General features: G+C 40.0%; 3 protein-coding genes across 3 annotated transcripts; all 3 read left to right on the top strand.

Moving 5' to 3' along the window:
* The first annotated feature begins 353 nt into the window (after window positions 1-353).
* LOC141793888 (GTPase IMAP family member 7-like) lies at window positions 354-2,542 on the top strand. The gene is made up of 2 exons (XM_074674763.1): window positions 354-412; window positions 1,476-2,542. Exons 1-2 carry the CDS (start codon window positions 382-384, stop codon window positions 2,540-2,542), a joined length of 1,098 nt encoding a protein of 365 aa, XP_074530864.1. The 5' UTR covers window positions 354-381.
* Window positions 2,543-7,006: 4,464 nt separating this feature from the next.
* LOC141793887 (uncharacterized) lies at window positions 7,007-18,701 on the top strand. The gene is made up of 4 exons (XM_074674762.1): window positions 7,007-7,045; window positions 8,060-8,117; window positions 10,351-11,385; window positions 18,034-18,701. The coding sequence occupies exons 1-4, from the start codon at window positions 7,007-7,009 to the stop codon at window positions 18,699-18,701; spliced, it is 1,800 nt and encodes a 599-aa protein (XP_074530863.1).
* Window positions 18,702-23,786: 5,085 nt separating this feature from the next.
* On the top strand, window positions 23,787-24,842 carry LOC141793885 (GTPase IMAP family member 9-like). The gene has a single exon (XM_074674759.1). The coding sequence runs from the start codon at window positions 23,787-23,789 to the stop codon at window positions 24,840-24,842; it is 1,056 nt and encodes a 351-aa protein (XP_074530860.1).
* Window positions 24,843-26,927: the final 2,085 nt, after the last annotated feature.

Genomic DNA, 26,927 nt, shown 5'->3' with positions numbered 1-26,927 from the left:
CAACACAGGAGAATCCCCATTGGAAAATTCAGGGACTGCACTGACAACCTCCCTCTGTTGTTTAGGACATGAACTAGGCAATGATCATCATAAACAATCAGTTGAAACCTCAGGTCTTAACTTGCGTGTAGGTATTTAAAAAAAAAAACGGCTCAGATTTTAAGATGGAGTTAAAGTTTAAATAATGTTGGAGGCATTAATACCATGTCATCAGCTGAAAACAGCCAAGGCAGCAGGTTTAGTTTCACTTTCATTCTGACACAGGAAGGCTGTCCAGACTCTGGGTTGGGCGGGAGGCCTCATAAAAGAAGCTGCAGCACACCATGAGCTCAGTGACTTCACTTCAGCTGCAGCCTCTACTCACACCTCCCTGACTGAACAATGGAAGGCAACATTAACAACTCCAAGTTGGGTAAGTCGTGACACTTTTCATGACATCTTTCTATTATCATTATTTCTTATTAATGTGTACACACAAACTTATAAACACATCCGTATATACTTAACATGGATGGTAAAACACAGAATTCTTCTTCCTTTCAGTTGTCACTGTAACTCTACAGAGAACACTTGTTGAACATGTTTAGAACAGAAATGTTTGATGGCACCTTTTAATGATACAGATCTGAACTTAGTTTTTAATACACCCTTTCAGAAAAACACCTCAGATTTGATTTATAAGATGAATTTGTGATGTCAGTAAAAGGGAGACTCTGGGACATAAGACTGATGTTTTATCCTTTTACTTTGTACACTGATGAAAATATTCTGCTAGAAGTACTTTAAAAAAAATCAAGGCAACTTTTTTTTTTTTAATCTACTTACTACTTAACTATCCCTTAACATGAAAAATAAAATCCAAATAAAGTGAACTTACTTTTGCCAAGTAGATTGTGTATAATACTTGAGTTTTTTTCAATGTGGTAAATGTTATTAACAAACAAATTATACCAGTAAAATCAACGGCTATTCTTTGTTGAATTAGCATGACCACAATGCTACTTCCACTATTTCTTTCAGTTAGACAAACATGCAGTTGTTACTTGTTGTGCAGTGAATCCTATTCAATTTCACTGAAAAATACCAAATAAACAACATTGTTTAACTGTGAAATCTTCATTATACTCCAAAGTTTACTCCAAAGTCACTTCATATGTAGTGTATGTTTCTATAGTAATGTCAGAGTTTTACAGTAAAGGAAGCACCTAAATAATGCACAGGTGTTAAGCGTGTCAGGCCATTTCAGAGTAAAGTCTTCAATTCTTGACTGAAATGATACCAATAACTTCTTTTTTTTTCTCTATAACAATTCTATAAGATGAAATGTCACGGTTTTTATACAGTATTCATTTTGGTTAAAAAACAGTCAAAGAATTGAGAGCATGGTTTAAATGATCTGTCTGTAAATTTCTTCATTGTCTTACTCATCAAAATGTCACTTTTTTGTATCTTCTTGTTTTCTTATTATTACACAGGACAACTGATAACAAACGATGAGGAGCTGAGAATGGTGATGGTGGGGAAGACAGGAATCGGAAAGAGTGCCACTGGAAACACCATCCTGGGACGACAGTGTTTTGTGTCAAAGTTCAGTGCACTGTCCATAACCGTGGACAGTGACAAAGGCAAAGGCACAGTGGATGGACAGAAGCTGGCTGTAATCGACACCCCAGGTCTGTTTGATAACAGGTTCGGAAAGGACAAGACAGCTAAAGACCTCAGCCAGTGCATCAATTACGCCTCTCCTGGTCCCCATGTGTTCCTGGTGGTCATCAGGTTGGGCAGATACACTGAGGAGGAGAAACAGACGGTGCAAAGGATTCAGGAGATCTTTGGCCAGGCTGCAGACAAATACAGCATGGTGCTCTTCACTGGAGGGGACCAGTTGGAGATGGAAGGAACCACCATTGAGAAGTTCCTGGCTGAAAGTCCAGACCTGCAGGAACTTGTAGACAGATGTAACGGCCAGTACCATGTCTTCAATAACACGCAAAGACAAAATTCCTCTCAGGTGACTGTGCTGCTCCAGAAGATCAGAAAAATAGTCCAGAAGAATGGAGGAAGCCACTACACCAACCAGATGTTCCAAGAGGCTGAGAGGAAGATAGAGGAAGAGAAACAACGCATCCTGAAGGAGAAAGAGGAGCAGATACGCAAGGACAGGGAAAATATAGAGAGGGAAATTCAGCGAAAATATGAAAAGGAGATGAAGAGAATCAATGACCAACTCCAAGCTGACAGAGAGAGGGACAAGGAAGAGAGGGAGGCAGAGAGAAAGAGGATGAAACTGGAGATGAATGAGGAGAGAGAGAGGCAGAAGAAAGAGAGGGAAGAGGAGCGAGCTAAAGAGAGGGAGGATAATGAGAAGGCGCTAAAAGAATTACAGGAGCAGTATGCTAATGATCTGGCAGAGCGGAAGAAAGAAATGGAGGAAAAGTATGACACTGAAGCCAGAGCGGAAGCTGAGGAGTCTGATCTAGTGCAACTTTTGGCTAAAGGTATAGTCAGAGGAATTAAAGCCTTCGTAAACTGGTTCCAGTGAGTGGGTGAAACTGATTAATGTCAAATGATGTAACCAGCATTTCACGAAAAAAAAAAAAATAGGGATGCACGATACTGGTTTTTTGCCGATATCTAATATGCCGATATATCGAAACCCCTTTTGGCTGATACGGATAGGATTCCGATAATCGCAAGTTTGTTTGTTTTTTTCACTGTAAAGAAAGCTAAGTCTATCCTGTACTGGAATTTATATGTTACTCTTATTGTGACGGTCTTATTTGTTTAAGAAACACACAGAAAACAAGACAAAAAACATTTGATTTTACCATAAATGAGAAATGTATTATTTTTTTCAACCTCAAGACATTCAGTATTGAAATACAGAAAAATAATTTCTTTAGATCACATGAACTTTAAATGTACAATACATTTTTAAACATAACCAAGTTGCATTTGATTATTTTAGAGCTACTGTAACAACCTGGTGACAGACACAGAGCTCTGCAGTGCAAATAAATGAAGTGCTACATTTTATTTAAGGAGCTTATTTTTCAGATGGAAAATAGTAATAATCCTAACTGAATAGCACCTTATCGGCAGGAATTTTCATATCTACCAATACAGATAAACGTGTTTTTAAGCTTTTATCAGCTGATACCGATATTGTGTCGATAATATCGTACCTCCCTAATAATAATAATAATAATAATAATAATAATAATCTGGTATTGTGAAAAAAAAGTGACTATAAATATGATTTTATTAGTCTACTCCACTGTAAAATAAGATTAACCGTTTTCCATTCTTTGGTGATCTTACTGAATAAACTCAGGTATACAGTATGTTTGTCATCATTGCCACAGGGTTAACTGTAGGTCAAATGGGCTAACACATGATGACTAAGTGATTTAAGATTCTCTTTTTCAAAGTTATAACAGCTCTGCATGTTTTAGCCTGTTAGCTAAGGTTAGCTTCATATGCTCTCTGCACTGAGATTTGATCTTTGTCTGTTTCCATCGTGCTTTATGTGACCAATCCTTTTTCTTTATCAGTGCAGTATGCTCACTGTCACAGTGTCACAACCTTTTGGCTCCTCCTTTGACATGTTGTCAACACAAGTATTGAGAAACATTGGTACACTCAAAAAAGGAACATTGGTGTTTGTTCAATCAGCATAAATAAAACATGTAGCTTCTACTAGATTATTTCATGTTCAGTGGTTAAACATGATTAAAACATGTTGTTTCAGCATGATGTGCAAAATTGTTAAAACAACAAGATCACTTTATGTTAACTCAACCTAATTGGTTTAGGTAGGAATCTCATCTGCAAAACCTCTCCAGAGCAGGAGGTGGCAGTAATGTGCAATAGGCCCTATTCATCAGAGAGCAGAGCCAGAGGATAACACTGTAAAAAAAAGTCTGTCAATCAGTTGAAGTGATGTAATTTTTTTAATCAATCCAACTCAATATTTAAGTTAAGGTTTCCAATGTATTTTTGTGGATCATATCAATTTGAAATTCTGCGTTGCTACAACTAATAAAAGAAGTAGTTGGACCAACTTAAATTATTTAACATGGGTTTAGTTGCAAACTCTTAAGAAATTTGAGTAAAATCTACTATGTGTCTTTGAGTTACAACAACGAATGTTATTAATTTGAAATAACTTAAAGATAACATGTACATTAAGATTAAATAAATTATCTAGATCTAGATATTGTGTGCAACTGCTAAAATTAATAAAATTGGGTAAATTCAACAAAACATTTTTTTCATTGAACTAATAAAAAGAAGTAGTTGGACCAACTTAAATTAATTGCTTCAATCAGTAACACCTTAATTAATTAAGTTCTTTGAAATGAAATTAACAAGTTCAATTAACACAACTTAACAAGTCAAATAAATTAAATATTTTAATTCTTCTCAAATCAATATTTTGCATTAATCCAACATAAAATTTTAAGTTGATTCAACTCAATAATCTGTAAAACCCAAAAGGAAAAACCATGGGTGAGGAGGGAACACTGTGGATATGAGACTCTGATGCACATTAAGATACCACGCAGGGACAGTGTGTCTGTGCTCCATGGCATGGACCAGCTGCCTGTCTGTGGTCCACTGTGCTGGCTAGCTGTCTGTCTGGCTGCTTGGCTGTGCTCCACTGCATAGGCTACTTGTCCTGGCTGCCTTGCCATCTGTGCTCCATGACATAAGCTGCTTGTCCTGCCTGCCTGGCCGTCTGTACTCCACGACAGTGAGGACTCCAATTATGGTAATTTGAATATAACTGAAGACAAAACCCAGTTTGTCATTTCTGATCATAATTTTAGCCCATCAACACATCTGATTTATTAACATATAAAACATTAAACGTGCTTCAAGGTACACGGTCAATGCCACAGGGCACAGACAGCAAGTCCATGCCATGTGGAGCACAGAAAACCAGTGCCCTTGGCCAGTTAACATCTTACTGTACAGCTGGGTCTAATATCCACTGCACTCCCTCCTCACTCACGGTTTGAAATGAGTCAATTCAATAATTCAATACAATTTAGTTCGATGAACATGGATTTAGTTGTGATCTCTTAAGAAATTTGAGTAAAATCTACTATGTGTATTTGAGTTACAACAACAAATGTTATTAATTTGAAATAACTTAAAGATAACATGTACATTAAGATTAAGTAAATTATCTAGATCTAGATAAAGATATTGCGTGCAACTGCTAAAATTAATAGAATTGGGTAAATTCAACAAAACATTTTTTTCAGTGTACTATATGCTTTAGACAAACTATCTTGAATCCCAAATGTGCTTGATTAGATTGTTCAAGGATCAATTGAAGCTTTTTAGGAATAAATTCATGTATGTCTTCATGTAATTGGCTGAACCTGAAATAAAGATCTTATAATGGGACCAGCTTTTTGTCGTTACTATCACTGACTTACAGGTCAATGCTCATTTAAGAGCTTCTATATTGATTTGCTCTTTGTCCTCTTTTATATTCATTTCATTTTGACTTTTCTAGTTCTGGACAGATATAACACGAACTCTGAAAACTTTTGTGTAGATGACAAGGTGGAAAGTCAAAGACACATTTTCACACAGTTCAAGAATCACTTTTCTGAAAAGCGTTGTCAGTATTTTATGTCAGTAAATGAGAAAAACTTTGACAATGGAGTTCTTAATTGGTAAAACACATATCTCTATCTTCATGAATCAGCTGAAATGAGTGTTACTACAGCCACCTTAGTTTTGAATTGAGCAGTTAACATTTTGACATAAGCAGACACCGAAATAGCAAACACACAAAACAACTTACACACACACAGTTTTTTCCCCCTAACAATACTCTGACAAGTATCAATTATGAAGCGTTAGGACTTGATGCTCAACATATTTCTAACCTCTCCAACCTTCAGTGCCAAGTTTCTAAACTTTCACAACAAATCAGAAGGGCCCAGCATCAACTTGTGCCCTCACCTTTGCTGGAAAATCTTGTTTATAAATCCCTGAAGAACATGAAAAAACATAAAAGTATCACATTTAGCCATTACTTCATTAACTGAAGACCATGGTGTCCTATTTTAAGGGGAAATTTTATCTCCACACCCAGGAATGGACAGCTCATCTGGGGTCAAACACCAGCAGCCCCTTTCACTTTGGTGCTGTCTGCATAATGCATTCAGCAAAAAAAAAAAAAAAAAAAAAGCCTGAGTGCGCCACCACTGCACCTTCAGCTGCTTCAGGTAATGCTGCTTATGAGATGGGACTGGGGGAAAGAAAACAAGAGCAACCAAACGATCAAACTGAGCCTGTTGTCAAGGAGAAGGAGCACAACACTATAGCACCATGGTATAATAAGGTTTCAAGGGTCACCTGCCACATCAGCATGTACTATGTAAGACGAGGGTCTCTTGTCTCAAGGGTTACCTTTTGCATGACTTATAAATATGTAACTCCACACCACCATATACTCTGCACCACTTACAGCTGCTATCTTTAAGGTCATAATTATGCAATCTTGTTTGTCACACTGTATATATACCCTGCACACCTGAATAAAGTTGAGAGTCGGAGAACTGAGCCAAGCACTCGTTTGCTGTCTCCTGTCTATCAACATTTGATCAAAGATTTGGGCTTGACCCAACTGAGATGCTTCTGTTTTATTTTGTTTTACTTGGGCTAGGCCCAACCTAGGAATTTCTGGTATAGCACACCACTGGGTGAAATCAGCATAGCAGAGGATTGTTGGTAGTGCCCCTCGGTGTAAACCTCAGCTGGTTTCTTCTTGCTTTATGCATGAACAACCAGGTTACTGTGGGTGGGTCGTAGGCCAAAACAAGCGAATGAAGTCTTCCCTTTATTCATTGACTTTTTTTTTTTCATTTGTCACTTTGTCATTACTCGTGAACTCTTTGAGCAGCAGCCAGTAATTTATGCTTCCCTGCTTGTTTACCTGCTGCTTGTAAAACATTGGGGGTGGGGGGGCATTTCTCTTAATATGGAGCAAAAGGAGAACTTTGTGTCAGTCAATACCAAGGTAAGTCAGGTAACATATGGAAAAACATATGAAGAAACAAGCTTTCCCCTCTGCATAGTGCAGTGTTGTTGCTCAGTGGACAGAGTTTACCACCTCCTTGTCCACCAGCTGCCTCTGGAATAGCATTTAGCAACTTTTTGTTAATAATATTTTATTAGTTTTAAACCCTGTGTGCCTGGAATGAGCAGAGAGCTGTGTCTGCTGGCTTCAGGAAATGCTACCATTTCTTGTAAATGTTGAGGGAGGGAGGGAGGGGAGCAAAGGTAAGGTTTGCAAAGTGAGCGCCTGGAGATAAAGCAGCCGTTGATAGACTATAAAAAGTTACTGATAAGGAAGGTGACTGTAGGGGTTTTATGTAAACACAAAAACAGACAAGAAAACCTGCAATTCCTTGAAGCAATTGAGTGCTGGCAAAACAATGAGAAACCAGCTGAGCAGTCTAAATGAGAAAAAAGGTGTAGGAAGAATTTATGGAAGTTAAAATAAAACAACTGCAAAAGTATAAAAATGAGACATTGATGTACTAAAAGAGCAAACAGCAGTAAGGCACTGATGTTTTTAATAGAGCTGTATTCAAGAATGAAAAAATAATACAGCACAGGGAGACAGGGTTAAAAATGGACTGATAACCACATGAGCTTTAATTTCTGTCGGTGTGCAGTGGGTGAGAGCTGGGGTGGTGCAGAAATAAACAATGATAATGATAAATTAAAAAAAAAAAGATAAAAGGTTCTTTTATTATGGAATTGCACATGGTAGCAATGTCTGGTTGTTCCTGTACACGAGCTCTACCATTACATAACTTCATCCAAAGGTGTAAAAACCCTGTTTGACCCTATGTGTCTCACTAGATAGACATGATAAAGAAAGTACAAGGTCTTTTTTATGTAATGTAACAACCAGACAAAGCTTCACTTTTACTTTTACTTTCATCCTGACACAGAGCATTGGTTGCTGTGACAATGTGATATATCTTAAATAGAGTTGCTGTACATGCTCTGACTACTGTTTCAGCACTGCAGCTGCAGCATCTACTTTGAATCCTCTGAGCTCAACATGGCCAGTAACCAGGGTAAGTCACGGCAATCCTCTAAACCAGTGTTACCCAACCCTGGTTCTGGAGGACCCCTGCCGTACATGTTTTAGATGTTACCCCACTCCAGCACACCTGATTCAAATGATCAGCTCGTCATCAAGCTCTGCTCGAGCCTGATAACGAGCCATTCATTTGAATCAGGTGTGCTGGAGTGGGGTAATATCTAAAACATGCAGGGCAGGGGGTCCCCAGGACCAGGATTGGGTAACACTGCTCTAAACCTCTCCTTTAACTGTTTTTTTTTGTTTTGTTTTATCAAGACTGACTGTACTACTGGAATGCCAGTCTTTTGTTACTCAGGCTTGATTGTGTTACTTCAACGTGCGTTTACTGTTTTTTCTTTTTTTTTTTTTTACCCAAATTCTGTTCTATGCTGAAAATCAAAACTGTAATCAGAATAACTTTAACTCACCAATAATCAATTTCCGATCTAAACTCATCTTTCATGGTCAATAGACAAGTGTAAAGGGCTATTATGGAGTTAGATTACTGCCAAAACCTCACAAACACAAAAACTGTGTTTTATTTGCGGCCAGTGATTCACAAACAAACTCAGTGTGATTTGCAAAAGCAAAACATAATTCACAACTAATTTATTTAGTGTTATTAATGAAAAAAGAATCTCTCCAACAAATACATCTTGCTTCACAAATACAGAAAAATGTATTTTCACTTAAATGAAAATATCTTTGAGGCGCAAAAATGAAATCTTTCAAGTACAAAAAAAAATTGTTCAAGATTTAATTTTTTCTTCTCAAGTTCAAAAACAATCTACAAGTAGGAGAAACAATTCTGCAAGTAGGAGAAACAATTCTGCGGTGAAACAGTTCTGCAAGTCGGAGAAACAGTTTTGACATGATTCTACCACATCATGTGACTTTTGGCACAACCTTCCCGCCGTCACGTGACTTTTGGCAGTAACTTTCCGCCGTTCTGATCCGCATCCGCAGGACTTAGATTTATTCATGAACGTCAGCACACGACTCGAGCAGTGTTCTGCAATGTGCACGACACAACAGCAGGTGGCACTGTTATTGCTGTTAGACCAAAGATCTACATTATAGATACGGTGAGGGGCCCAGGAAAGAGGGCAGCCAACAGATGAGTTTGGGACCATGGTTGGTGAAGTTTTTGATTTTACTGGCATTTCCTCCGTTGATATATGTAATTTATGGCATTGCCGGAACTAACCTAAAAAAGGGAACAAAACTGATCTTCAGCAGGCTGTGGCACAGGTGGCTGCTTACAAACCAAACACCAAAAGGAGCAGCATGGCACAGACCTGAAAAGCACAGGAAAAAAAAAACAGATCAGCAAAAAGGTTTCCAACAAACAGAGTTGAATTCAGCTCAAACCTCTGAGCCACTACCTAGTGAGACGGAATTATCTGGCACTGAAGTGAAGACTGAGCCGGTCTTTATGGAGGTGGATGATTGGAAACTGAGTTCAGGTGTGCCCTGCTGCACTCTGACAGAATGTAGGTCAGCCACGCCCCCAGCCACAGCCTGCACTGCAGAGAGAGAAAACACAGGTGAAAAGCCCAACAATCCTTCTACTAACCAAAAATACAAACATAATTTCAAACCATAACAAATAAGACCTAATAACCTACTGTCTTCTTGTGTATGGTACTTCATTTACTGACCCTCAGTATATGCTGGACTGCCATCAACCTGCGGTCTGTGCTAAACTGGAATGGACCCAGGGTCTGTGCTCCACATGGCCCAGCCCATGTACCCAATGATTTTTACAGTTTGTTTTATGTTAATAAAACAAAATGTGTTGACATGCTGTGCTTTGTTGGCCAAGTTTAAACTGAAGTGTTTTAAGATTACACTGGTCCATGCAGTGGTGCACAGTGGTGGAAAACGAGGTGCTTTTTCCCTCACCTTGTTTCCTGGTGTTCGTTTATGATTAAAAGATGACGAAGAACGACTCAGTTCTCAATTTGATACTGAGATTTATTGATTACAAGCCGAAAAATGTGCAACAGATCTGTGGTTCTGTTCACCTCTCCCTCATCTCAGACAGACTGTTTTAAGAATGTATACTAGAGTTAGTATAAAAATGTTTATTCACTGAAAGACAAACTCATTGGATGCAGATTCAGCCTTCTGAAGTTTAGGCTGTCTAAAGAACACAGCAGTTAAGATATGATGACTTTATTACAGTGTGGAGAGCAGTGATGGTGGGGGAAATGTCTGATCAGTGTTTTTATGTTCCTACACAGGGGATGGCTGTACACACCACAAGGAGCTGAGAATGGTGATGGTGGGGAAGACAGGAAATGGGAAGAGTGCTTCTGGAAACACCATCCTGGGACGACAGTGTTTTGTGTCAAAGCTCAGTGCAAATGCTATGACTGTGGACTGTTCCATGGTCAAAGGCTCAGTGGATGGACAGAAGGTCGCTGTAATCGACACCCCAGGTCTGTTTGATACCAGGTTCGGAAAGGACAAGACAGCTAAAGACCTCAGCCAGTGCATCAATTACGCCTCTCCTGGTCCCCATGTGTTCCTGGTGGTCATCAGGTTGGGCAGATACACTGAGGAGGAGAAACAGACGGTGCAAAGGATTCAGGAGATCTTTGGCCAGGCTGCAGACAAATACAGCATGGTGCTCTTCACTGGAGGGGACCAGTTGGAGATGGAAGGAACCACCATTGAGAAGTTCCTGGCTGAAAGTCCAGACCTGCAGGAACTTGTAGACAGATGTAACGGCCAGTACCATGTCTTCAATAACACGCAAAGACAAAATTCCTCTCAGGTGACTGTGCTGCTCCAGAAGATCAGAAAAATAGTCCAGAAGAATGGAGGAAGCCACTACACCAACCAGATGTTCCAAGAGGCTGAGAGGAAGATAGAGGAGGAGAAACAACGCATCCTAAAGGAGAAAGAGGAGCAGATACGCAAGGACAGGGAAAATATAGAGAGGGAAATTCAGCAAAAATATGAAAAGGAGATGAGAAAACAAGTTAGGCTCGCTGAGGCTATGAGACAAAAGGAGCGGGAAGAGAGAGAAAGAGAAAGAATAGGAGCGCAGGAGAGGCGAGAGAGGTGGGAGAGGGAGAGGTTGATGGAGAGAGAAGCTGAAAGGAGGAGAGCTCAAGAGGAAAGAGAGAGGGAGATGGCAAACAAGAGGATGCGTTTACAGAGACAGCATGAAGCAAAGCTGGCAGAGCAGGAAAAGGAAAGAGAAAGGTTGAGACGACGGGCACAGCATCGGTCTGAACCAGACAATGGTTGTACCATTCTGTGACTACTTTATTGTCTCAGTATTTCCTTTGTCTAACTACACTCAAAAAAGGAACTTTGGTGTTTGTTCAATCAGCATAAATAAAACATGTAGCTTCTACTAGATTATTTCATGTTCAGTGGTTAAGCATGATTACAACATGTTGTTTCAGCATGATGTGCAAAATTGTTAAAACAACTAGATCACTTTATGTTAACTCAACCTAATTGGTTTAGGTAGGAATCCCATCTGCAACACCTCTCCAGAGCAGGAGGTGGCAGTAATGTGCAATAGGCCCTATTCATCAGAGAGCAGAGCCAGAGGATAACCTGCACTGTAAAAAGGGAATCGTCGATCAGTTGAAGTGATGTAATTTTTTTAACCAATCCATCTCAATATTTAAGTCAAGGTTTCCAATGTATTTTTGTGGATCATATCAACTTGAAACTCTGTATCGCTACAACTAATAAAAGAAGTAGTTGGACCAAATGATTTAACATGGGTTCAGTTGTGATCTTTTAAGAAATTTGAGTAAAATCTACTATGTGTATTTGAGTTACAACAACAAACGTTTTTAATTTGAAATAACTTAAAGATAACATGTACATTAAGATTAAATAAATTATCTAGATCTAGATAAAGATATTGCGTGCAACTGCTGAAATAAAAAAAAATGGGTAAATTCAACAAAACATTTTTTCAGTGAACCAATAAAAATAAGTAGTTGGACCAACTTGAATTAATTGCTTCAATTGGTAACACCTAAATTAATTAAGTTATTTGAAATGAAATTAACACGTTCAATTAACACAACTTAATAAGTCAAATAAATTCAATATTTTAATTCTTCTCAAATCAATATTTTGCATTAATCCAACATAAAATTTTAAGTTGTTTCAAGTCAATAATCTGTGAAACACAAAAGAAAAAATCATGGGTGAGGAGAGAACACTGTGGATATGAGACTCTGATGCACATTAAGCTACCACGCAGGGACAGTGTGTCTGTGCTCCATGGCATGGACCAGCAGCCTGTCTGTGGTCCACTGCGCTGGCTAGCTGTCTGTCTGTGCTCCACAGCATAGGCTGCTTGGCTGTGCTCCACTGCATAGGCTGCTTGTCCTGGCAGCCTGGCCATCTGTGCTCCATGTCATAGGCTGCTTGTCCTGGCTGCACGGCCGTCTGTGCTCCACGACAGTGAGGGCTCCAATTAAAATACTCTCTCAGTAATGGTAATTTGAATATAACTGAAGACAAAACCCAGTTTGTCATTTCTGATCATAATTTTAGCCCATCAACACATCTCATTTATTAACATATAAAATATTAAACATGCTTCAAAGTCCATGCCACAGGGCACAGACAGCAGGTCCATGCCATGTGGAGCACGGAAAACCAGTGCCCTTGGCCGGTTAACATCTTAATGTACAGCTGAGTCTAATATCCACTGCACTCCCTCCTCCTTCACGGTTTGAAATGAGTCAATTCAATAATTCAATACAATTTAGTTTGATGAACTTGGGTTTAGTGATCTCTTAAGAAATTTGAGAAATATCTACTATGTGTATTTGAGTTACAACAAACGTTTTTAATTTGAAATAACTTAAGATAACATGTACATTAAGATTAAATGAATTACCTAGATAAAGATAAAGATATTGCGTGCAACTGCTAAAATTAATTAATTAATTAATACAATTGGGTTACTTCAACAAAACATTTTTTTCAGTGTAGTTCTTGAAGTGATACAAACTTTAAATTCACAAATACAATAAAAATCACAATTAACCCCATGGTGTAGCGTTTGATTGACCCAATGTCATGTTGACAGAAGTATCTATTTGTACCTTGTGTGTAAAAATTGAATTTTATATCAGCTGAAGCCATGTATTTTTTTTAATAAATCCCACTCTGTATCTTCACTTGAGGTTTCTGATGTATTTTTCTGCTTCTCATAAACTTTAAATTCTGTGTTGCTGAAAAAAGAAAACATTTGGACTCAACATTTTGCATCAATCCAATTTAAAGTTTTCAGTTGTTTTAACTGAACTATTTGCAAAACCCAAAATTAAAGCCCATGGCTGGGGAGAGAACCCTGTAGATATGAGACCCCACTGTACATGTACAGGGGGCAAAGTCTGTGAAAATTCAATTTTAAAACAATAATCTAGGTTGTTTTATTTTTCCAACTATTTCTAAATTACCACTACTGAGACACACTTTATACCTCAAAGTTCAAAATACTCGATTGGATAAAGCTATGAAAACTTAAAATTTTTTAGTTAGTAAGTTCAGTTTAGTCAAATGTCTGAGTTTTCAGAGGTGAAACTGATGATTAGATTTAACTTTTGTTACTGTTTAAGTAAGCACAACTTAAAATCATTAGTTAGTGACTGTGTTTTGTAACCATGAGTGAGGAGGGGACACAGTCGATATGAGACTCTGCTGTACTTCTGGATGTGCAGCAGTGGTACAGATTGTCTGTCCATCACAGCATGGACCAGCTGTCTGTACTCCTTATGGCATTGATCAGCTGTACATGCTCTATGTGGTGTGGACTGACTGTATAAAAAATAATTATATCTTTTTACATTTTCAGTCCTGGTCTGATAGTCCAGTCAAACATTTCACTAATTAATATGTTTAACATCAGGCACACTGCAAAAGTCGGCAGGTACAAGACCCCATGCCGTGGAGCACAGACCACCAGTCAGTGCCGCGGGGTTCAGACAACCTGTGCCCCCTGAAGAACAATGTTTCAATGTACATCACGATCTCTTATTGATATCACATCTTCCAGTTTTGAGTAAGGTCAACTTGTTTTGTTTTAAAGTGATATGCAACTTTTTTTTCACATTACTTAATATTTTAATTTGTAACAAACAATCATCAGGTTTACTTGATTAAAGACATTTATTAGAATGATTTGCCAAAATAGTTGTAACTACTTAAAATGTTGAGTTAAATTAACTTACGTTATATAGTTTGTTACTTAGTTTAATTATTTTATTTTATTTTTTAAGGTAACCGGTTTAAAAGCATTTTTCAAGTAAACTCAACTTATCCAGGTTTACAGTGCAGTAATTTAGGTGGGCTTTACACAAGTACAAATTTCTATGACTCTGGTAAATTAACTATCGATCCAGTGATATTGACACACAGAGACGCATATTTGTCCATGACTCTGCATCTCTTTTGAAAACAGGTCTGCAGGTGGATATCTGCGTATTCGTCCTCATGCTGTATTTGGTATAAACAGATAAGTCTGGAAAAAATGGTGACCTCATAGCACCCCTCATACTCTCCGCCCCCCAACCCACGTTGTCACACACAACAACAACAACAATGGCGGCAGGGGGATTGATTCTGATATTGTTCCAGCAGCTACAAATATTACTTCGACTATTATATCAACATTTTCTCAGAGAGCATGAACAACACCAGCTACAGCAACAACACCAACAGTGCTCATGCAGAGACCCAGCATGTTACGCGTGCATGAGCACTTGTTGACGTGGAATCCGCCTCGGAGCAAAACCAGACGGGCAACCCGACGACAGTTTTGCATTGTCATGTAAATGCACAAGCCTATGTACAATACGATGTTTAAACAGTGATATGTTTTGATGCGGAAGCCAAGACGATACGGGGCCGTCCTGTTGGCGAGTTGGCGTCCCTTGGTAAAAAAAAAGAATGATTAACCAATCAGATGAGGCTGCGGTCCTGACACTGCTCACCTGTGATTGGCCAAGACTGTGTCAAGGAAAGCCACCTTATCTTTGGCCTCAAACCAATCAAATCACAGTATCGTCATCATCATCAAGCCACTGAATGAAATCAGGGGGATTAGCACATTAGCAGTGTGCACGAAGCGGCCGGTTGTGTGTTTAAGTGGGCAGTTGAATTAATTAATAAGATATTTAAGCTAGGTCAAGAGGCCAATGTACGTGTGTGAATGTTTGACTGAGGGTGGGAGAGTGAAAGGGTGTGTGTCGGTGTCGGTAGATAATAGAGATTCACAATCTCCTTTTTTTCTGATAAATACATTGCATGGACCCCTCAGGATCAGTGATCAGTGATGATGATGATGATGATGATGATGATGATGATGATGATGTCAGTTCAACGCGGTGAGAACACCTTGAAGATCTCATTAGATCGTTATGACCCAATTGGTAAAAATGATTCAAACTGTAAAGAATGAGTTCAGTAGGATGACAGTGGTGATTTATTTGTGGTATAAAATGCTTTAGTTGTGATAACTGTGTGAAATCTGTCATTTCTGCTCGTTTCAAAGTCTTCATTGAAGCAGAAGTTTGAAAGTGTAAGTTTGACAGTGTAAATGTTAGTGCAGAGTGTGTTTTCCTCACAGAGTCCATGCAGAGGTTCTCATCATTTAATTCCTGGAGCTGATTCACAGCAAAAGGTTCATTGTGGTGATGTGACTGTATAACACCTGAAGAGGAACATTTTGATGCTTTTAACGTCATTTCTATACTAAAAGTTCTGATTTAATTCAGGATGAAAGACAGAAATTACATCTAATGTGGGCTTTATTCCTCATGTTCCTCCTCATGTTTTTTTTAACTTTTGATCATAACTCTGATTTAAAATCTGAATCACAGAAAAATAGTTTACTATGAAGTGTAAGTGAAAAAAGAAGCAAACCAAATCATCTTATTTGCAGCTTTCATCATGAGTTTCTCTTGTCAATAATAATCCTGGAGAGTTGAAATAAAGCTTCAGACCAAATGTTTTAAGCTCTAAATACATTTAGCCAAGTCCTACAGTGATGTTCAACAACATGATTCCATCATCCTGAAAACCACCAGATTTAAAGTGGAGAAAGGTCAAAGGGTTACCTGCTCAGACAGCAAGTCTGCCACCTGCTGCCAGAAGAATGCAACTGCAGGACAACACCTCAATAAATGTTTCATGTCCTCCTCACTTACTCACTTATTTTACATTTCTTCAACATTTTTTATGTTGGGAGTTCAAAGTTATGAAAAGACACGAGGACTATAATTTCCTTCTCTGTCAAGAAAAATCAGATTTTTTATGTAAACTTTTCAGAATATTTTTGTTCCTTTTATGTTTCAAATTAATTTCTGTTTCATTACTTTAACCAAGGTTAACAATCTTAGTTTTCACATTATTACTACATATTATAAGGTATCATGATAGATCTCCTGCTGACATGAACTCTTTATGATCATCATCCTGTTTGTCATGTCCACCTGCCTCCTCAGCATCTTCTCCTGTCTGATGATGGTCACCATCAACAGCTCCCTCACAGTCAGAAGATTCACACAGGTCTAAACTCTCCTTAAAGAGGAAGCTATGTTATCAACTTCCTTTACCCGGTGAGAACAGGCTGAACCACTTTAATCAAATCTCTAGCAGAGCAGAAGAATATTTGACTCTGAACATTTCATGGAAAGATGTTTGTAAAAGTGTCAATACAGCAATCAAGTCTTCAGCAACAAGTAATAACATCCACGGGTCTGTGTCTGTGTGACCTGATGTTCAGAGACTAGCTCAGTGTTTCTCAATTCTGGTCCTGGGGGCCCCCTGCCCTGCATGTTTTAGATGTTACCTGAATCCAGCACATCTGATTCAAATGATCAGCTCGTCATCAAGCTCTGCTCAGTCTGATAACGAGCCATCCATTTGAATCAGGTGTGCTGGAGCAGGGTAACATCTAAAACATGCAGGGCAGGGGGTCCCCAGGATCGGAATTGAGAAACACTGGACTAGCTCAAGCAGCTTCTTTTGCTGTAATGATCCACTTTCACCTGTAGGTGGAGTGAACAGCTAGACAGAGCACCAACAGTTCTCTGAGCTCAGCTGAGTATAAATACTAATGTAGCAGTAGTTTTTATGAGCATTTCCACCCTCTGCTTTAAATGGAAGATATAAAAGAGAGAGGGGAACTCTGGGACATTGCATTTTTTTTTTTTTTTCCCCTTGTCTGCATTATCTTTTCCGCTGAGCACTGTGTCATATGACAGCGTTGAAAAGACCGATGCATTTTTTTTCTAGCAGTCCGAGAGATGTGAATATGATTAACTGCTATAGTGACCATCACCAGCCCTCCCTGTAGGCTACTCCATCATTCTAAACTTTATTTAACCTCTGATGTGAGCTGAAGGGGAGGGCCGTGCCACACCACAGTGTGAAAGAAGGGGAAATAATGACAGGCAGGACGAGACAAGACAAACAGAAGGGAGGACAAATGTCTACTATTGTTGATTTAAGATAGCAGTTCAAGTGCTGGGCTAATGCAATACAGGAAGTAAAGGTTGTACGAAACCAGGGACACCAGAAATGTGGGGTCTTGATAGTGTGGTGAAGTGTGGGCCTACGTGGATAGGAGAAGAAGTGGCATGCATCACAGGATGTGAGAAGATGTGTAATAGTACCCGACTCAGCATGCTCTGACGGGATCTATCATAACTCTTAGTTAGTCTCGACAGAAGCTTGAGTATCTGCATGTGTGTGAGGTGGTCACCGAATATCCAAGTAAGTAAAACACAGCCACGGGCGTCCCCTGGCCACCGGGGCACGCGGGCCCCCCCACACAGTCCCCAAACCGCCAGGCCCGGGGACAACCCCAGGACTCAAGGGGGCACGGACCTGCCTCCCCGCCGATACCAAAGACAGCACCCAAGGCCCAGAGCAGCGGCCCCCCCTGCAGATCGCACCGGCCCTCCCCGACCACCCGTCCGCCCGGCCCCAAGCCACCCCCACCCCCAGCACCCAGCCACCCCCACGCTCCCGGAGGCCCCAAGCCACCCAAGAGCCAGCCCCCCCCGGGACCAGACCCCTCCCCAGAGGGGAGGCCACAAACCACAGCCAGGCCAGGTGGGGCAAGATGTGGGCATGTAGTGGTGGGATGGAGGTCACGGCCCGTCCCCCAGAAAATCTGAGGCCATGGGAGGCCTTGGAGACCGCTGCCCAAGCAACAGGGTACCCCCCCCCCGGCAACCTGCACAGGACAGCACCCCACAGGGAGCCCGCCATGCCAAGGCCCCTAGAGAGCAACAGACCGAAGGATCAAGCACCGCAGCCCACCAAGGGGTACGGGAGCCAGCCGGGCCTACCTGCCCCCAAGGGCCCGCGCCAGACCCCCACCTGCAGCTCCCGGGGCCCAGCTGCACCACGGAAGCTGCCGGCGCCACCCGCCCCCCACAAAGTCATGACCAGCGAGGCCCAACCCCCACAGCCGCACCAAGCCTATGCCCGCAACGAACCCTATACCACCAACACCCCCCCTCACTACTCTGTAACCTGGTCCCAGACAGGCTACATTATCCCCACACCGTGAATAGTGCAGCTAAGTGTAATGTGGTGCATTAAAACTGGGGAAGAACAGGTTGAGTGGGGGTCCACCAACCCCCCCTCTCCCTGCCTAGCCCAAAAAGTGGATGTTGTGTTGCATTAAAAACAAAGGAATGGTAGGGCAGGCGGGAGGGGAGCAGAACGTGGCCACAGCCTAAAACAGACTGCGCCAACCCTCCAGTCCCCACTACATACATTACTTGGAGTAGGAAAGGGGGTGGTTGGGGGAACCACCCCCTTTCCTACTCCAAATAATGTATGTAGTGCAGTTAAAACAGGAGGACGGGAGAGACACAGGGGTCGAGCTGGTCGCTTCCCCTGTTACCCCAAACCCTCTGGGACATGTCTTACAGCATTTAAATGTTAAAATGAGCGATGGTATTTTCAAAATCATCCCATCTGATGGTGTCAAATAGGTATTTTAAAGGTCCCATATTCTGCCTCTTTTCTGCAGTTTAATATGGATCATTGATGTCTTCATGAAATGGTAGTAACATGTTTTGGTCCAAAAAGCCAATAAATCAAGCACAGCAGCATTGTTTCCAGGCTCTCATAGCCCCTCTAATCAGAACGCTCTGATTTAGCGGGCGTGGCCTCCATATGTAAATGAGCCACTGCCGATACCGCCCCGCTCTTCAGCGTCACTGAGAGCAGCGTCAAGAGCTCTGGGTACACAATGTTTAGAAAACAGTGAAGCTCGTTTACCGTAACATTACAGGCTAAAACAACAGGCTAACTGCAGCTAAAGTTAGCATCCTGAAGCTAACACAGAGACGGGGGGGGCACTGAGGAAAAATTATTACATCTAGTCCACAGCACACAGCATTTAAAATACTCACATTTCCAGGGTCTGAGGTTTGTTGGTGGATGGTTGGTAATGTGCCTGGATTCAGGACCAGTCTATTCGCTAGCCCTCTGTTGTACTGTCCAAAGTTGGAAAAGCAGTCGGCCGTGAAGTGACAAACACACACATGCACAGTTTTACTGAGTGTAGCTGACACATTTCCTTGATAAATGAACTCTAGACACTTAGTCTTGTCTTCTTCCAAGATGGGAAGCTTGAGCTGGAACTATGTGGCTGTTTACAGCCAAAAACAGAGCAGTGATGGCTCTTTAACTTTGGCATTCTCCTCCCCGCATCTGGAGAGAAATCTCTATAACGCGGAGGGGGTTCGGGGGTATCTGCTCCGGTGGACCAATCAGGTCAGACTTGCTCCTGGTTGGTCAAAAAAGGGAATCGCTGATGTCGGCAAATCCCCAAAATCCAAACAGCTCTTTTAGGTCAGGATTTTACATTCACAAGCACTACTAAGTACAGGTTTTGTCATTAAATATCACATTTTGTGGGCTGGGAGGAAAGCCAAAGACCCACAAATTTCACTGAAAGACTTGAAGTGATTTTTGCATAATATGGGACTTTTGAAACAAATATAAGACAGTGGGTAAATCATTTTAAAAAACAATCGTTTTCAGTCCATCCATTCTTCCTCTCATAGAAAAAGGCATTGGGCCTCATTCACTAATATCTGCGTAGAAATGTTCTTACTCTGCGCACATAATCAGGACATACGCAAAATCACTGTCATGACACGTGCGTACCAGCCCATTTCGTTCCACCTTACCACCCTACCACCTTGCGTATATTAGTGAATCAGAATAAATCTTCATTCTGATGAGCTTGTGCCCGCAATCTGCAATCAGCATACTGCCACGCCCCAATTCAACTATGTAAGGACATCTGTCCGGTGCATCAAAACAAGAGAGCTGAAGGACAAAGTTACTGAAGATGGCTCCAAGAGGCAGAAAATAGAAGAATTTCACCTCGGCTGATATCGAGGTGATTATTGAGGAGGTGGAAAAAAGAAAAACCTCTGGGTGATCTGCAGCCTCTCAGGAGCTTAAAAGCTTCTGTAAAGAAACCTGTTAATTTATGACCGCATATGAGCACATTTTAATAATATTTTAGCAAAGCACATATACACAAGCTAGATATTCTAACAAGATAGAGCAGCTGTTATAAAAAGTTAATAATATTAAGCAAGGTACAGCTTAGGGTTTTATGTAAATACAACAACAGACTAGAAAAGCTGCATTCTCTTGAAGCAAACGGATGGAAACACAGCTGAGCAGTTCAAATAAGAAAATATGTGTAGGAAAAAATCTATCAAAGTAAAAAAAAAACAATAGAGAAATATATATAAATAAATAAATAAATAAATAAATAAATAAATAAATAAATAAATAAATAATGCAAAGGTATAAAAGCAGACATGGCCCCAATGTCCTAAAAGATCAGACAGTAGTAAGCATTAAAAAACTATACAGTACAGTGAGAGGAGGTTAAAAGTGGACTGAACACCACGTACTGACAAATTCACAAAAAAACAAACAGAAAAACAAAAAAAAATAAACAGAAACATTCTCATTTTGAAGTCTGTATTGTAAGACTATATGAGGAACTTCACAAATTATCTTAAGATGAAAAATAAAAACTTTAAAGATGAAGGGGATAAAAGTGTCTGGGCAGTTAAAATGAATTCATTGACAATGGAGGGGGAGACAGAATGACTCCATAGGGAGGGAGCCATACACACCCACACCTGGCTCCAACAAGACCAAAAATTTGGTCGGATGTCTCAACCTCACTGCCTGACGTAAACCCTGAAACCCCTCAGGCCTCAGATACAGCTTTACTTTTACTTTGACTTTCATCCTGACACACAGCACCCACTGGTTACTGTGATGAGGTGATTCAAAGAGCTACTCGCTGTGAGTGACGGTGAAATTACTCTTTTTGTGGCAGTGGACATCAAAATACAACACCATGGTCTTTAGTTAAATGATTAATGGATGGATGAGACAGTTCTTATGTACTTCAGGCATTTATAGGAAAAAATAAAGAAATAAAATGAAAAAAAAAATGTTCCAGTGAAGCTGAGGGTGCAAGTTGATGCTGGGTCTATCTGATTTGATGTATAAGTTGAGAAGTTGGGTACTGCAGGTTGGAGAGGTGTATTTGTGTGATGTATCAGTGTCTGCTTATGTCAAATTTTCACTGCTCTTATCAAAACTAACTTGGCTTTAGCAACATTCATTTCAGCTGATCCACGAAGATTGAGGTACATGTTTTATCAACCAAAACTTGATCATTAAATGTTTTTATATCCTGACATGAAAAACTGACCAAGATTTTCAGAAGTGATTCTGAAAATGTGATGTGTATTTAAAAAAGTAACCAAAAAAATAAAGTTTCAGAGAATATGTCTTTGGCTTTCCACCTTGTCTTCAATACAAAAGTTTTTAGAGTTGGTTTTATATCTAACTAGGAAGTGTAGGTGACATAAGTGAGACGCTGCCCCTGGTGAGAACCAACTCAAACTCAAGTTGAACTGAACTGGTAATTATCATCTTTGTGCAAAAAAAAAAAAAAAAAAAGGATAGTTCTGAATAAACTGCATAAGTCATACCAAGTGCGGCAACATGTATAGTGAATGTGGAAATCATCTTAACACGCTATTACTCGAATAGTCGAATACTCTGTGCACATCATGCACATCATGCATAGCATGACACAGCAGCAGAAAGAACTGCTCCCATTTCCAGTAAATGGGAGCAGACTGTGAGGCTGCAGTGAGCCAAGGTTGGCATTGCAACACAACACAGGAGAATCCCCATTGGAAAATTCAGGGACTGCACTGACAACCTCCCTCTGTTGTTTAGGACATGAACTAGGCAATGATCATCATAAACAATCAGTTGAAACCTCAGGTCTTAACTTGCGTGTAGGTATTTAAAAAAAAAACGGCTCAGATTTTAAGATGGAGTTAAAGTTTAAATAATGTTGGAGGCATTAATACCATGTCATCAGCTGAAAACAGCCAAGACAGCAGGTTTAGTTTCACTTTCATTCTGACAAAGGAAGGCTGTCCAGGGTCTGGGTTGGGCGGGAGGCCTCATAAAAGAAGCTGCAGCACACCGTGAGCTCAGTGACTTCACTTCAGCTGCAGCCTCTACTCACACCTCCCTGACTGAACAATGGCAGGCAACATTAACAACACCAAGTTGGGTAAGTCGTGACACTTTTCATGTCATCTTTCTATTATCATTATTTCTTATTAATGTGTACACACAAACTTATAAACACATCTGTATATACTTAACATGGATAGTAAAACACAGAATTCTTCTTCCTTTCAGTTGTCACTGTAACTCTACAGAGCACACTTGTTGAACATGTTTAGAACAGAAATGTTTGATGGCACCTTTTAATGATACAGATCTGAACTTAGTTTTTAATACACCCTTTCAGAAAAACACCTCAGATTTGATTTATAGGATGAATTTGTGATCTCAGTAAAAGGGAGACTCTGGGACATAAGACTGATGTTTTATCCTTTTACTTTGTACACTGATGAAAATATTCTGCTAGAAGTACTTAAAAAAAAATCAAGGCAACTTTTTTTTTTAACTACCTACTACTTACCTATCCCTTAACATGAAAAATAAAATCCAAATAAAGTGAACTTACTTTTGCCAAGTAGATTGTGTATAATACTTGATTTTTTTTCAATGTGGTAAATGTTATTAACAAACAAATTATACCAGTAAAATCAACGGCTATGCTTTGTTGAATTAGCATGACCACAATTCTATTTCCACTATTTCTTTCAGTTAGACTAACATGCGTTGTTACTTGTTGTGCAGTGAATCCTATTCAATTTTACTGAAAAATACCAAATAAACAACATTGTTTAACTGTGAAATCTTCATTATACTCCAAAGTTTACTCCAAAGTCACCTCATATGTAGTGTATTTTTCTATAGTAATGTCAGAGTTTTACAGTAAAGGCAGCACCTAAATAATGCACAGGTGTCAGGCCATTTCAGAGTAAAGTCTTCAATTCTTGACTGAAATGATACCAATAACTTCTTTTTTTCTCTATAACAATTCCATAAGATGAAATGTCCCAGTTTTTATACAGTATTCATTTTGGTTAAAAACCCGTCAAAGAATTGAGAGCATGGTTTAAATGATCTGTCTGTAAATTTCTTCATTGTCTTACTCATCAAAATGTCACTTTTTTGTATCTTCTTGTTTTCTTATTATTACACAGGACAACTGATAACAAACGATGAGGAGCTGAGAATAGTGATGGTGGGGAAGACAAGAATCGGAAAGAGTGTCACGGGAAACACCATCCTGGGACGACAGCGTTTTGTGTCAAAGCTCAGTGCACTGTCCATAATCATGGACAGTGACAAAGGCAAAGGCACAGTGGATGGACAGAAGGTGGCTGTAATCGACACCCCAGGTCTGTTTGCTAACAGGTTCAGCAAGTACAAGACAGCGAAAGATATCGGCCAGTGCATCAATTACGCCTCTCCTGGTCCCCATGTGTTCCTGGTGGTCATCAGGTTGGGCAGATACACTGAGGAGGAGAAACAGACGGTGCAAAGGATTCAGGAGATCTTTGGCCAGGCTGCAGACAAATACAGCATGGTGCTCTTCACTGGAGGGGACCAGTTGGAGATGGAAGGAACCACCATTGAGAAGTTCCTGGCTGAAAGTCCAGACCTGCAGGAACTTGTAGACAGATGTAACGGCCAGTACCATGTCTTCAATAACACGCAAAGAAAAAATTCCTCTCAGGTGACTGTGCTGCTCCAGAAGATCAGAAAAATAGTCCAGAAGAATGGAGGAAGCCACTACACCAACCAGATGTTCCAAGAGGCTGAGAGGAAGATAGAGGAGGAGAAACAACGCATCCTGAAGGAGAAAGAGGAGCAGATACGCAAGGACAGGGAAAAAATAGAGAGGGAAATTCAGCAAAAATATGAAAAGGTGATGAGAAAACAAGTTAGGCATGCTGAGGCTATGAGACAAAAGGAGCGGGAAGAGAGAGAAAGAGAAAGAATAAGAGCGCAGGAGAGGTTGATGGAGAGAGAAGCTGAAAGGAGGAGAGCTCAAGAGGAAAGAGAGAGGGAGATGGCAAACAAGAGGATGCGTTTACAGAGACAGCATGAAGCAAAGCTGGCAGAGCGGGCAGAGCAGGAAAAGGAAAGAGAAAGGTTGAGAAGACAGGAACAGCATCGGTCTGAACCAGACAATGGTTGTACCATTCTGTGACTACTTTATTGTCTCAGTATTTCCTTTGTCCAACTAGTTCCTGAAGTGATACAAACTTTAAATTTACAAATATAATAAGAATCACAATTGATCCCATGGTGTAGCGTTTGATTGACCCAATGTCATGTTGACAGAAGTATTTTTTGTGCCTGAGTAAAAAGACAATTTTATATCAGCTGAAGTCAAGTATTTATTATTATTATTATTATTATTAAATCCCACACTGTAGCTTCACTTGAGGTTTCTGATGTATTTTTCTGCATCTCATAAACTTTAAATTCTGTGCTGCTGAAAAAAGAAAACGTTTGGACTCAACATTTTGCATCAATCCAATTTAAAGTTTTCAGTTGTTTTAACTGAATTATTTGCAAAACCCAAAAGTAGAATAACAAAACACGGTTGGGGAGGGAACCCTGTGGAGACCTCACTGTACATTGAGATGTTGCGCAGGGGGCAAAGTCTGTGAAAATTCAATTTTAAAACAATAAACTAAGTTGTTTTAGTTTTTTCACTTATCTCCAAATTACTATTAGTTAGACACACTTTATACCCCAAAGTTCAAAATACTCGACTGGATTACACTATAGAAACTTAACATTTGTTAGTAAGTTCAGTTTAGTCAAATGTCTGAGTTTTTGGAGGTGAAACAAAAGATTTAACTTTTGTTACTGTTTATGTAAGCACAACTTAAAATCATTAGTTAGTGACTGCGTTTTGTAACCATAAGTGAGGAGGGGATACAGTCGATATGAGACTCTGCTGTACCTCTGGACGTGCAGCAGGGGTACAGGTTGTCTGTGCTTCACGTGACACAGACTGTTTGTCTGTGCATCACAGCATGGACCAGCTGTCTGTGCTCCTTATGGCATTGATCAGCTGTACATGCTCTATGTGGTGTGGACTGACTGTGTAAAAAATAATTATCTTTTTACATTTTCAGTCCTGGTCTGATTAGTATGATAGTCCAGTCAAACATTTCATTAATTAATATGTCAAACATCAGGCACACTGCAAAAGTCAGCAGGTACAAGACCCCATGCAATGGAGCACAGACCACCAGTCAGTGCCGTGGGGTTCAGACAACCTATGCCCCCTGAAGAACAATGTTTCAATGTACATCACGATCTCTTATTGATATCACATCTTCCAGTTTTGAGTAAGGTCAACTTATTTTGTTTTAAAGTGATATGCAAGATTTTTTTTAACATTACTTAATATTTTAATTTGTAACAATCATCAGGTTTACTTGATTAAAGACATTTATTAGAATGGTTGTCCAAAATACTTGTAACTACTTAAAATGTTGAGTTAAATTAACTTAAGTTTTATATTTAGTTACTTAGTTTATTTATTTATTTCATTTTATTTTTTTAAGGTAACCGGTTTAAAAGCATTTTTCAAGTAAACTCAACTTATCCGGGTTAGGTGGGCTTTACACGAGCACGAATGTCTACGACTAAATTAAACTATCGATCCAGTGATATTGACACACAGAGACATGTATTTGTCCATGACTCCACATCTTTTTTGAAAACGGGTCTGCAGGTGGATATCTGTGTATTTGTCCTCATGCTGTATTTGGTATAAACAGATAAGTCCGGAAAAGATGGTGACCTCATAGCACCCCTCATACTCTCCGTCCCCCAACCCATGTTGTCACACACAACAACAACAATGGCGGCAGGCGGACTGATTCTGATATTGTTCCAGCAGCTACAAATATTGCTTCGACTATTATATCAACATTTTCTCAGAGAGCATGAACAACACCAGCTACGGCAACAACACCAACAGTGCTCATGCAGAGACCCAGCATGTTACGTGTGCATGAGCACTTGTTGACATGGAATCCACTCCGGAGCAGAACCAGATGACAGTTTTGCGTTGTCATGTAAATACACAAGCCTATGTACAGTACGATGTGCAAACAGTGATACATGTTTTGATGCCAACGCCAAGACGATACGGGGCCGTCCTCGTGTGAGGAGGGCCTAAGTTGGAGCCCACACAGTCAGTCCATTCTGGGGTCACAGACAGACTTTGCCTCCTTGCAACACCTTGTACTTGTTCCTTGTACAGCTCAAT

This window comes from Halichoeres trimaculatus, unplaced genomic scaffold (genome assembly GCF_033239565.1).
Source record: "Halichoeres trimaculatus isolate MK-OKI-2021-1 unplaced genomic scaffold, fHalTri1.1 fHalTri1_scaffold_7, whole genome shotgun sequence".
Taxonomy (NCBI): Eukaryota; Metazoa; Chordata; class Actinopteri; order Labriformes; family Labridae; genus Halichoeres; species Halichoeres trimaculatus.
This window is presented reverse-complemented; position numbering and strand designations above follow the sequence as displayed.

Coding starts and splice junctions, on each gene's coding strand:
- LOC141793888 (XM_074674763.1), top strand. CDS start 382: ATGGAAGGCAACATTAACAACTCCAAGTTGG. Junction 413..1,475: donor CATTAACAACTCCAAGTTGG/GTAAGTCGTGAC, acceptor ATTATTACACAG/GACAACTGATAACAAACGAT.
- LOC141793887 (XM_074674762.1), top strand. CDS start 7,007: ATGGAGCAAAAGGAGAACTTTGTGTCAGTCAATACCAAG. Junction 8,118..10,350: donor CAACATGGCCAGTAACCAGG/GTAAGTCACGGC, acceptor ATGTCTGATCAG/TGTTTTTATGTTCCTACACA. Junction 11,386..18,033: donor GTCTGAACCAGACAATGGTT/GTACCATTCTGT, acceptor CCGATACCAAAG/ACAGCACCCAAGGCCCAGAG.
- LOC141793885 (XM_074674759.1), top strand. CDS start 23,787: ATGTCACTTTTTTGTATCTTCTTGTTTTCTTATTATTACACAGGACAA.